This window comes from Gobius niger (genome assembly GCF_951799975.1).
Source record: "Gobius niger genome assembly, chromosome: 16".
Taxonomy (NCBI): Eukaryota; Metazoa; Chordata; class Actinopteri; order Gobiiformes; family Gobiidae; genus Gobius; species Gobius niger.
In genome coordinates this window covers 24,797,303-24,810,645 of record NC_136867.1, presented here as the reverse complement: position 1 = coordinate 24,810,645, position 13,343 = coordinate 24,797,303, and the positions used below count along the sequence as shown (strand labels likewise).

The window sequence follows — 13,343 nt, the reverse complement described above, 5'->3', positions numbered from 1 at the left end:
GGTAATTGGGGCGCGATGCAGCACAGGGTATTACTGTACCGGGGCAGCGCGGACGTGGAGCGCTCCGTCGGCTAATTGGGCAGGATATTTTTTACAAATGACAGCGGCCTCTCTCCGGGTCCGGGTCTTTCTCAAATGCCGAACACCCCGAGAGAAGGGCTAAATCAACAGCTAATCCCACCACGGGTCGGTTTGTTCAAGTGGGATGTGGTCGGAGCTAAGTGGGACATCAGCAAACTTCCCGAGAGCGTTAAGCAAACAGCTCCTCCTCACCAAGGGCCGAGCCGGGACTGAAGCAGAGCTAAAGCGGGACTGGAAAAAGACCAGCGCTCACCCAGAACTGGAGCAACTGGACTTCGAATTGATTAATTTCAGAAAAATCCAGACCTTTCTTCTCTTCTAAATATATTTATTTTAAAGGGGGAGTATCATGCAAAATGACTATTTAGAGCTTTGTTTTGACCATGTTACAATGTTGTTCTCTCATCAAAAACTGCCTGTCATGTGTTCGAGCCGCTCGCATATCTTTGAGTAATCTTTGAATCTCCACCAGTGCCGGTTCTTAGCTCCGGGCCGCCTGCAGTACCCAAAATGCTCCCCAAAATGTTCCTTGATATCCAGGAAATGCTTTCCTCACCTCTCGATCTCTTGCTTAGCGTAATCCTTAATGCGCTCATTTGCGAGTAAAAACACTCACCATAGTTTCACTTCATTGACCTATTTTGTTTTAGCTGTTTTAGATCATTATTACATTTTCTAACCAACACATTAAGGTCTTGAAAATGAACTGATCCTTTGGTTCATTTAACAAATGCAGACAAAGCTCCAAGAGAGGCCATCTGTACTGTAGCTAAAGTGTCAGACGGTTCTTCTTTCGTTCAAGAAGCTTCGTCAGCAACACTAATGAACTTTGGCCACAGGCAGTCGCAAAGTGACAGTCTGTGAATTTTATGTGTTGTACAAATTCAATAGACTGCGTGTAATTGCAGCTTGAGGTAAAATAAATCACTATCTCTATTCTCTCACGGCAGCTAATCAGAATGCCCGGTGCCACGGCTTTGACCAATGAGAAGAAGAAGAGAGGAGGATGGAGCTTGATTGTTAACCTCTTAACCTGAACTTAGCACATTTTCTCCAGTTTGGCTTTACCCAAATCTAAAAGCTTCTTGAAAAAAATGTGGAAAAAAAAAACAGAAAAGAAAAGAAATCAAGGATGAAAAAGAAAATGTGATAAAAATGTGTGATGAAAATGCAACAAAAAAAGCTGCATAGCACAACCGAAGACCGACACAAAAAGCAACAGAAAAGTGACAATACAGCATCTAAAAAGAAACAAAGGAGTAACAGAAAAGTGACAAAAAAATGGATTAAAACCCAATAAAAATGCAATGAAAAAAAAAAGCAAACATACAAGGAAAATTACCATTGAGATGAGTTTTGTCGGTCTTAGCTTTCAAATGAGCCGTTACACTGGCCTAAAGGCAGTCACCTTTAAGATTTGGGTAAAGCTGAACTGGAGAAAACGCACTCGGTTGAGGTAAGAGTTTAATATTTTGCTCTCTTTCACTCCTCGTTTAGCAATCTTACAGACCATCCCTTTAATAGAGACCAAAGGGAGGGGTTACCTTGTCCAAGTGTCACCCCTCTTTATTAGAAAGAACATTTAATGTGTTTTCTATAGTTTGAGAGCAGCTTTTAGGATGAAAAAAGGTGGTTATTAAGCCTGAGTTCATTTGTGACAAAGTCTCTCAGATCAGAGGCGAAACGTCCAACACATCAACTACTAGAACTTTAAAAAGTCTTCCCTGAAAAAAATAAACAAAACACTCCAGCGCTTTTGTAGACGAATCAGTCCCAGTACGATTTTTAGATCAAACAATTATATCTGACAGCTCCAATTGCAAAAAGATTAGGAAGTTTATTTGGACGACTACTATGACCAGCTTTGAGAATAACATCTACTGTCTTGCCAGTACAATAGCTGTAATTATTGACACAAGTTCCTGTGGACGCATCAAATAGCTGTGTATGTTTTTGTGGGGCTAAAGTAGCAACAAAGTTAGAAAAAAAAAAAACATGATGGATTTACAAGGTCCTTCCAGTGAAACAGACCAAAAGTATTGCATTTTTCCCCAGAGCCACAACACTTTTGTATCATCTCTCTGGATCTACATCACGTCTTTTAAAGCAATACCATGCGATTTACTTTCCCCGGACTTCATTTAATCTCCGCTGAATCTAAATTAGAAAGCAGCGCGGCCCGGATTTCCTAATCCCGCAGAATATGTGGTCTGGGAGATGGCTTGGGGAATGCATAAAAATACACAGCGTCGTCAAGAGTTGGATCTTCATAAAGTGGACAGTTCTATGGACGCACACAACCCCCCCCCAGAAAACCCGCAATCTCTCACAAGGGTCTATTTGAGTCGCTCAGCCGTGTAATTATCACCGAGGAGATGGCCACTGGGTTCGCTGTGTCCTACGTCATCGGAAAAATGTGCACGCAAAGCAGCGGTTCTCAAACTCCTCTCTCTTCTGGCAACCTATTTTTGCTCCTAATTTCGGACTTCTTAGAACACTTATTATTATTACAGGAAACTTATTTGTAGCAGTGTGCGTGGGTTGGGGAATTTGGAAAAAAAAACAAAAAACAATACTATTTCAATTATTTCAATGATTGCAGTGCCATTGTAAACATTGGAACTTTTCATCTTTCATGTAGCGGCTTTCCATCCCCATCTCAGTATATAGTACTTTATCTCCACTACTGCTGTTTACTCTAAACTAGGACTGAACCTGGACAAAAAACAAGTCTAAACCTGACTGTTGCATTTTTCTATTCACCGAGTCCTGGCTCAACTGCTCAACTGTAAGGCGGAGTTCCACAGGTGACCCTCCGATGAAGAATGGCAGCCAAAGGACAAGGAGGAGAAAGATGAAGATGAAAAGGAGCAAAAGGAGGCGGCGCAGCGGGAGCGGAGGGAGCTGCGCAGGAGGAAGAGGATGGAGAAGGTGCAACAAAAGAGCGAGAAAATGTGACAAAAAACTGACAAAAAAACTGACATAAATGTGTGATGAAAATGCAACAAACAAAAAAAACTGAAAAGCGACAATAGAGAAACTAAAAAGAAACAAAGGAATAACAGAGAAGTGACAAAAAGGTGATGAAAACAGGGACAAACCCAGGAGTTTTCAGAGGAGCACCTACCTCCATAAATATGACCAGACCCAAACATCTGATCTACGTAATTTCGTCCAATTGTGCATTGACAAATAAAACTTACTTATACTTTATTTGTCATTATACAATAGTACAATGAAATTGCGTAGATCAGATGTGGGTTAGTCCTGAGCCACTGCGACTCTGTGGCTATTACTTATATACTTGTTCTTACTTTTCTCTCAAATGCTAAAGCTTATAAAATATGCAAAAATGTGTTCTTTAAAAAAAGCAAGCCACAAATCTTATCGCAACTGCAAAGCTCGTCAGAAAAACAGCAATTTGATATTTAGTTTTCGTCCTACATTGTTGGTCCTAATTGCGACTGTAACCCCTCTCTGTCATAACGCGGCGGAGCCTGCTTCCCATTACTTCATTGGGGCTTAATCTAATGCTGGTACATGTGCAGCGTATGGTAACGTTTGCACGAGGCAGAAAGGAGGTTTGTTTGGGCCGGATGTGAAACGCGAGACTTGGAGGATGTTATGAAGAGCAAACAGACGGCATTAGCCCTGGCTGATCTCCACGAGCCGCTCGCTGATTTGGGTTTCCTTCTTCCTCGTCCTGGAGGCAACTAATCACGCTGTCAGAGAGCTAACTGTCAAACACGGGGAAAGTAATATGGGACAAATGATGACGTCATGTTATACAGTATCAAGACAAAGTGCAAATAATGTCACAAGTATATAGCGATAAGACGTGGGATTTGTGTTTAAAACTTCTTACACTTATAAGAGTCTCATTTATTTTAGAACATGTTTGTAGACGTCTAAACTACTGAGACTTTGAGAATTAGGGATCTTATACAACTTCAATAATAACAGTCTTTGCTGTTTTTATTTGATTATGATTCTTATTATTACAGGGTTTATAGGTAGCAGCAAGTTAAAATATGTGTAATGCCACAAACAACGCATCAATAATATCGAAAAATGTTAATTCATTCCAATTAACAGAGAAATGGTCAATAATTAACCAAATTGGACACAAAGGACAATTTTTGAGTAAAAAATGTGTAAAACTACAAAAAAAATGTACAGAAATCTTCAACTCAGTGTGTTCTTGTGTAATAAGGTCGAGCACTGTCCCTATTTTCGTAAGTTAGATCTGTTGCTTAATTTTCAGTAACGACCAATAGACTTATAGGGGGTGGTGTGACGTGATGTGGTACCCACCTGACTGGAGAGAATATAGTACCCACCTGACTGGTGGGGATATAGTACCCACCTGACTGGAGGGAATATAGTACCCACCTGACTGGTGGGGATATAGTACCTACCTGACTGGAGGGAATATAGTACCCACCTGACTGGAGGGAATATAGTACCCACGTGAATGGAGGGAATATAGTACCCACGTGAATGGAGGGAATAGTATCCACCTGACTGGAGGGAATACAGTACCCACCTGACTGGAGGGAATATAGTACCCACGTGAATGGAGGGAATAGTATCCACCTGACTGGAGGGAATACAGTACCCACCTGAATGGAGGGAATATAGTACCCACCTGTCTGGAGGGAATATAGTACCCACCTGATTGGAGGGAATATAATACTCACCTGACAGGCGGGGATATAGTACCACCTGACTGGAGGGAATATAGTACCCACCTGAATGGCGGGGATATAGTACCCACCTGAATGGCGGGGATATAGTACCACCTGACTGGAGGGAATATAGTACCCACCTGATTGGAGGGAATATAGTACCCACCTGACTGGCGGGAATTGTATCTTTGACGTTGAAGTAGAATCCGAAGTAGATCATGTTGAAAATCCCGTGTCGCCCCAAAGTGGAGGTCAGGCCTCTGTTCAGTCCGTTCAGTCCGAAACCTCCCGACTTGATGATCTTCCTTGCCTGAGCAAACGACGACGGTTGCTGAAGCGAACAACAAGAAACAACAGGTTAAAACACACTTTTATTACGACTTGTAATTTTAAAAAAATGAATCCACAGACCTCTTTGAAGGCGTCTCTGTTGGCCTGCAGACTGACTTTGACCACCTCGAACGGATTCACCACCACGGCTTCAGTCAGACCAGAGCCCAGTCCGGCCACCGTCAACGCCTAAAGCCCAGAAAGCATCCACTCAAGTCAACAGTTCAACAGGAACCTTTCCACATTTATATTACAGCGCTGAAGTTACATTTACCCCTTTCTATACCGGTTCAAAGGCACCTAATACGTCAAGTCCAAGTAGAAAGCTAAACCAAACAGGGCTGAGGGAGAACATGTCCAGACCGAGAGGGCCCTTCGCTGAGTGCTGGTTTCGCTTTCACAAACCCGTTCTCCGAGTTCCTTTTGTCTGACGCCAATGGACCTCTGTCTGTTTGTGTTGGCAGACTGTAGATAGATGAGGCACAGAAGACACCTGCATTCGGTTTGGCTTCTCTGAATGGGAGCTGACAGACAGGACTCAGGAAGACACCGGGACAGGAGTGAAACCAAGTCAGTCTATTTGTAATGAGCTCCATCATTCTCCCAATCCTCTGCAAGTGATAAAGGTGCTCATGGTGCCCGATGTGTAATTGTCCTACACATCAGGTATCCAGTGCCATTGTAACATAAGGACAAAATTGAAGAGTCATTTTATGAATTAACACTCAAGGGGAATAACATTCTGGAGGTTACTTTTGTGAACATCGAGGACCACAGCAGTGATTGGATGGGAGTCTTACATCATTAAAAGTTGATCTATGTGTGTATTTGACCTTGAAGTGTAGGTGTCAGCACGGCACCTTTACTTTCAATCCTGGTGGTCTCTACAACGCTCCAGGATCAATTGTTTTGTAGCTTTTCTGGTGAAAGGGTCTGCCAGCCGTGAAAACCTTCATGCTCATGTTATATACGCAGAGGCTTAGTGTTTGGTTATGAATCCAGATTTACAGCAGGACTGGTTTCCACCAATGTGAGTTTGTGCCAAAATAAAACAAAAGAAAACGGCACAGAAATGTCACTCATGTCACCTGCTGCTTTATGTTGCTTTTCTGCTTGTTCAAAGTGCACCAGTGTTGAAGAGAGTTTTCAAAAGATCCATTTGATCATCACTAGTCGGCAGAAACTCAGCTCTTATCTCAAAACTCCAAACAACCATCCAAACAAACTAGTAATCTGCACTGGGCAAGACATTTCACCCATGTTTCACCCATGTTCTGACACTGGACAAGTATTATGCTGCAACTCCAAACGAGTCTTGGAAATTCAAAATAAAAGTAATGTCATGCAATGAGGAGATTAGGTGTAATTTGACTTCACTAGTTCTCCATTGTACTCACATGTATAATTGAGCTCTTATCGGGGAAGATCTTCACCACAGACAACAGTTGGCTCTGTAGAAACAGCCTGTGGAGCTGTGATTGAAGTTTTGTCTGAGCTTGATATGTAAAGTGACACCATAAAGCCTAACAGAGCATGTCAGCTTTGCATGCATAAACTGAACATGTGCATCGCCCCCAGGCCTGACATCGCTCCCTCCAGGGCTTCCACTCTAAAGCCGGCTTGTGGACATGTATCTTTCCAACACCCAAGTCAGCCCAACTTTCATTTCTACATTCTACCTTGTAGAAAGTCTTTTTAAATATTGCATATCCCTGAAGTCTTTAATTTCTACTCAAAGTACCCCTTTGATCGTGTGGTAGCTGCGAGATATTTTGAAAATAATCACTCAGATTTATGAGTATTTTTGAAGTGTTTTGAGTTCAAAATAAAGCTAACATGTCACGTCGGGCACAGCCATCTTTAAATTCTCCTTCTTGGGTTTGGTGATTCTGTCCCGAGTTACCGAGTTGGTATTACGGAGTTGGTGCTCGTTCCAGTTGAAATTTCGCGGAAATTCCAACTTCCGAGATCAAGCGTGACGCGGCATACATCCTAGCCTGATTTATTGAGTTTTGAATGTCAAAAAACAAAGTGAATTTTTAACAGAATGTTCCACTAAAAACATCTCATTTTAAAACTAAACAAGATATCCAAAATCCCCTCGGAAAAAGTACAAACTTTGTAACAAAAATGTCAGCGAAACAACATTGGCTTGATCCATAATAAAAAAAAAAAATCCCTATTTACCTGCAGCGTCCCGTCTTTTTACAGGAGATTATCACTAAATATTAACTTCTTAAATCCTATTGAAATACAACTCAGTTTCATCTTCTTTTTGATCTGAAAAATTATTCCCAGGACCCCCTGCCAGCCAAATGCTCTCGTACCCCCTGGGGGCCCCGCACCCTTGGTTGGGAAAAGCTCTAAAGTCATCCCTGTGAGAAATTGAGATGCTCGAAATGCGTTTGAAAAGTCAGCAGAGAGTTTGGACCACAACAAACAAATAAAAATGCATGCGCTTCCTCTTTGATTCTACATAAAGTAAATAAACAGTCCCAGGGCCTTTTGAGTCACATTTACAATACGCCAAATTCCCACGGACCGCAATTCCTTATAAAATTGACACTGCATACAGGTACATGTGATTTGTGGCCAGCGCGGAGTGTGTAATGAAGCTTTTTCCACATAAAATCCAGCTGAATCCCTTTAATGCGAGCTAATATTAGAGGAAGCGGGCACACTTGAGCGCGCTTGGCTGCGGCGTGCTTGCGGGCGGCTGCCACAGAGCTCCGTTTGTTCGGCCGTGCGCGTTTGGCTGCGTCACGTCGGCCTGCGTAATGGGGAACACGTCGAGATCGTGTCTCGGGTTCATTAATCTCCGGGTCTCTTTATCCCATCCCCTCAGACAGGCCCGGCGATGTTTGCACAGCCGAGGGAGCGCGCTTTAATTCTGTATTTGTCCTATTACCCCGCGTGTCCCGCTTAATCAGAGTGAAGGCGTTCAGCTGCGCGCGGGGGGGAAACGGCAGCTGCTTCGGTTACGTGTAATTCGCCGGCGCTAATGAAGAGAGCGATTAGACGAGGGCAGGACCGCACTTCGAGGGATCAGAGTGCAACAAAGCCTAATTAATAACAAGCCGGATGGAGGAATGGGGCGAGTGCGTGTTTGCATTGGTTCAAGATGGCGTTCAAGTGCGTGCAAAATTATTTACCTCAGTGGGTCAGGTACACGGGCACCGGCTCATCAGCAATACTAGACCTACTTCGGTTTAAAATCCCTGTACCTGATGTGTTTTGTTTATAACAAAAAAAGTTTAAAACAGGGCTGTGCAAACCTTTTTCATTGAAGGCTGGATATTGAAGTTCATACCGCCACAAACTGGTGGTCAAGGTGCGTTCAAGAGAGGTTTTAAAGGAACAGGCCACCGTTTTACATACTGAGATATGTTCTTACCTGAGCTTAGACGAGTTGATGCGTTCCTGTCTGGTCTTTGTGCATGCGCTCAGTCACGCACAACGACCAAAGATGTTAGCATTTGGCCTCTCCCAGTATATTCCTATAGCTCCAAACAGGGGTGAAGATAAAAGCAACCACAGCAACAAAGACTCGTCTAAGCTCAGGGAAGAACATATCACAGTGTGGAAGAACTGTGTGCCCTCAGTCACGCAAAAAGACCAATGATGTTGTTAGCATTTGGCCTCTCCCGGTATATTCCTATAGCTCCGACATCTCAGTTCTCCACAGGGGATAAGCACTTTTCAAAACTTTAATGGTCATGTTTCAGAGTAATGAAACATGACCTAACAGAAACTGGCCTGCTTTATAATTGCAATGAGAATGGACTCTGTGAATAACTTCAAATCAGAACAACGCCGTAGTTAGGCAGAAAGAAAGTTGAACTAATGAATAAGATGCTTTTTATTTTGGCGTGCTGGATTTGAAACAGGAAGTCACTTCTTGGGCGGCCTTGTTATGATCAATATCAATGATCAATTGCATTTTTTTCACAAACCACTACACATACTTTGATATATTGATTTGTATTAATGTGTCATGTATTTCAGTCTCCAGCCCACACAGGCATATAAGATACTAGTAGAAAAATTGGGTACAGACAATGCATTCGGGTGAGGCGTCTTTGTGGTTTACACCCGCTTAGGTTTGTTTTAGATCATTTTGAGACCCAGATCTAGGCCTGGGTGTACTTAGGATGAGAATTTTCATTCAATTGTCTGTGACTAAGGTTGCAATCTGAAAAATAAAAGCTATTTTGTGTAGTAGGGCCCAAAATGTGATATATCCTAGCTATATAACAGGACATCAAATAGGTTGTGAGCCCGAATTCCAAAGAATCAAGATGGCCGCCAGAGCTTCCAGACATTAGTCACTTCTGTTCTAAAATTAACGTTAAAACATATGTATTTCATTGTTACAAATGATTAAACTCATCGGTCCCATGCCTGTCAAGGAATGTCTGTGCATTGCTTGTCTGAATGCTTCATATAAAATAAATACATTTACATAGATTTAGACCCAAATCAGTCTTATTTTGTCCTGGTTTTAACTCACTAACAAGTCATATATTGTCAACGCTGTATCAAAGAACCACGTATCTTTATTTTCACTTGCTGTGGCCCATATGTTCATTTAAACCAACAAAGACTGATTGATGCATCATTTCAAAGAAAGTAAAGAAACCAGAACTGCGATGCTCCTACATTTCTGGAAGAAGGAAGCTGAAGGGACTAAAGGCGGAGGTGACATCTCTCGGCTCATGATTGATTGCGTGGGTAAACATCTCCGGAGCAGTGGCTTTAGAAACAAGTCCAGACGCACAGGTATAAAAATCATCCATCACCGTGACAACCTGCTGCTACCTGAACAGTGAATGTGAACAGGCCGCGCCCAAAACCACCCATCACTCTTCCTCCTCAGCGGCCTGTCCCGACGCAGCCGAGGCTTTGCACTCGGGACTCAGGAGGAACACATTTAGTCAAGAAACAAGCCTTTTTCTGTTGGTTTACGTTGAGACAGTGTTAGTGTTCACTCAACTCAAGGCTCTCGGGACAAAACGGTCTCCTCAAACAATCGAGTAGTGCCCCATAGTAAAGAATACAAACAAACCTAAAGCTACTTAAGATTATGAAGTACAGTAGACCTGGCAACAAAGCTAACTTGACTAAACTTAGAAACAAAACAAGTATTAATCTGTTTATTTTCTTGTAGTAGAATAAATTACCTCCATAGATCTATATTGAAAACGCAGCATCTATGAAAGAAAACCAGATCGGTTGCGCTGTATGTCTAAATTTTATTTTATCATAATAGTGTTTAGGTGCAGCTTTAAAGGAACAAGCCACCGTTTTTCCAAACGGAGATATGTTCTTACCTGAGCTAAGACAAGTTGATACGTACCTGTCAGGTCTTTGTGCCCGTGGAAGAGCGTGGTCACTTCCAACTTCACCCCCGTTTGGAGCTATAGGAATATGCTGGGAGAGGCCAAATGCTAACAACATCTTTAGTCTTTTTGCGTGACTGAGGGCACACAGTTCTTCCATACTATGATATGTTCTTCCCTGAGCTTAGACGAGTTCATGTGTACCTGTCTGGTCTTTGTGCGTGCCCGTGGAAGGGTGTGGTCGCTTCTAACTTCAGCCCTATTTGGAGCTAAGGATTACATTGGGAGAGGCCAAATGCTAACAACAACTTTGGTCGCTTTGCGTGACCAGTCAGGTACGCATCAACTCGTCTAAGCTCAGGTAAGAACATATCTCAGTATGTAAAAATGGTGGCCTGTTCCTTCTAATGTGGTCGCTCCAAAACCTGAAAGATTTCCTTCTTCTCTAAATGAAGTTGATATATAAGTTTGGAAACGCTTTTTATGTTATTTCAAGACTATGTACACTGTAGATTCTCACTGAAGGCGTTCATTTATGCACAAACGCACGTGGAATTATGTTGAACAAACAAAAAATTGGAATAGATTCTTTAAAATAGTCGCCTTTTGCTTTGATTACTGCATTTGCACTTCTATTTTCTCCGTGAGCTTTACGATATCGTCCCCAGAGATGGTTCTCACTTCACAGACTGTTAAACTACTTCAGATGACTGCCTTACGAAGCTCATTGGGAAATTGTCATCTCTGAATCTATTTTTTTCTTCATTCACCTGCAGTGCCTCGCCTTAATTCTTCTCGGACAACTCGCTAGTCAGTGAACATGTAATAGTGTAAGGCTTTATTATCAACGTTCTCTCATGTTGTGCAAATAAACCCGCCGTACCTGTGATTAAACCGCCATTGTGAAGAGTGTGAACGAACGTTAATCTCATGTCAAAATCAACATCTGCCGGGTGCCACAAAGACTGTGCCAAGAAAAGCACGATCTCTACATAATTAACTACATGAAAAAAGGGCCCATCTTCCTCGTGCATTGTCTTACATGCAGTGAGAAAGTGTCTGGGGCAAGTGTCGGCACCAGATTTGCATGACACACCTTCAGCGTGAACTACTTGCAGGCCATTGCTTTGACGGTTGAAAGAAAGCAAATAAAATGATGCCCAATTATAGACACACAAAGCACACGAATGAAGAGATAATATGGAACTGACACGCAAAGGCAACACGCTATGGTCATCCTGTCTCCAGCACCAAACCGATGCCGTGATAAACTCAATCTGAGCACAGAAAAGGCCCCGTGATTGATTGTTGAGTTAAGAAAATGTCGATGTACCCACTCTAATCTAACATAGTGTGTGTGTTTTTGATGAGGGAATAATGATACAACATGGTTAAAAGCTGGAAAAAAAGGATCAGTTTCAATCCATATTTAGAAATTTCTTGTGGAGATAAAGACACGGATACGTTTTGCTGCGTCGAAACGGTAAAGGAGATTTCGGAGATGTTTTGGAGGTTGTAGAACGAGGTCTTTGAAAGGTTTAACATCCCCTGTAGCGAAAGAAAAAAACTGCAGTTGTGGTTTTAGCCCAGCTCTGTGTGTGTCATCCTTTTGTCCTCGAACATTCACTTCATTCTGATTTACGGACTGTCAGTTAGAGGGAAAGTACAGTGGAGATAAAGGGTCCGATTAGAGAGGTTAGCTCGTTTTTACTGCAGCTAATGCCAGTACAAACACAACTTTACTGGTCTCTATAGGAGATAGCAACCTAGGATTTGACTATCGGGTGGATGGGTTTTTAAATCTAGCCTGAGGTTAGGCCAGTGCTGCTCTGGAGTTGGAACTGATTTGTCAGGATGATGGAGGGGACTGAGAGTGTGTTTACTTGGAATTCTTGTGTGGTGAAAGCAACAATTTGCTACAGGTGACAGGAGGTCGGAATGAGAAGAAGATTGAGTCTTCCTGATGAAGGTGCTTCTTTTTGTTGTTTGTTCTTATTGACAAAGCCGAAAAGGTGAACTGTCAGATTGGTTTAACTTGAAACTTTACTGTAAAATACATTTTGGAAACACACAACTATGATGAACACGTGGCATTATGTAGAAACAAAAACAGGTGAAATAACTCCAAATAGGTGTCATATTTTCAATTCCTCAAAAGGAGCCCCACACACCAGAAAAACAATGGAGGCGCTACAGGAAACAAGGAGGAACCCGAGCAAGACTCACAGCTAAGCCACACAAATCTTCTATTCCTACTACTGTTCTGACAAATGTCCATTCACCGTAGAATAAAACAGATTATAGTCATCTGCTACGCTCTTCCCAGAATATGGAGAAAGACTGTTGTGGAGTGGAGGGAGCGGCGGGAGGGAGCTGCGCAGGAGGAGAAGGAAGGTGGAGGTGACCAGTGCAGGACACCACGCTCTGGAACAGGGGCAAACCCAGGAGGCACTGCACCATTTCAGAGGAGACTGAAGGCATTACTCCGGTTTCCCCGACTTCCTAAAACATGCAGGTAACCCAACACCTGGACGGAATTTCATTGTACAATTGTACTCACTTACATACGAGAGAAAGCTAGCTAATAATGTCAACATTTATTATTAATAGATGCAGTGCCTCACCTTAAAATACATTTAATCTTAGATCTGTTTTGTTATTTTCAGAACTCTGTTGCTGTTGGTCATTTTCTGCAAATACATTTCTATTCAAGAGAACAACTTGACGACCCCCGTCCCGGGATTTGGCCTGTCCTTCAATGCTGCAAGGTTTAAACCTGTCAGGAGCAATGGATGACTGCAGTACAGCTCCCAAGATCCATTTTCAGATCTTGAGCTAGCTTTAGAATGAACTTTACTGTAATTATCACTCTTTGTGCTCGAGGTAACACGTGAGCTGTTTTGTC

General features: G+C 42.4%; 1 protein-coding gene across 1 annotated transcript in view; it reads right to left on the bottom strand.

The window, feature by feature from the left end:
- Positions 1-13,343, bottom strand: part of slc25a21 (solute carrier family 25 member 21) — a 180,787-nt gene that overhangs the window by 7,136 nt on the left and 160,308 nt on the right. Inside the window, exons 7-8 of the mRNA XM_079573564.1 lie at positions 5,181-5,288; positions 4,936-5,100 (exon numbers count right to left, since the gene is read on the bottom strand). Of these exons, the coding sequence (XP_079429690.1) occupies positions 4,936-5,100; positions 5,181-5,288 (273 nt within the window). The remainder of the gene's footprint in view (positions 1-4,935; positions 5,101-5,180; positions 5,289-13,343) is intronic.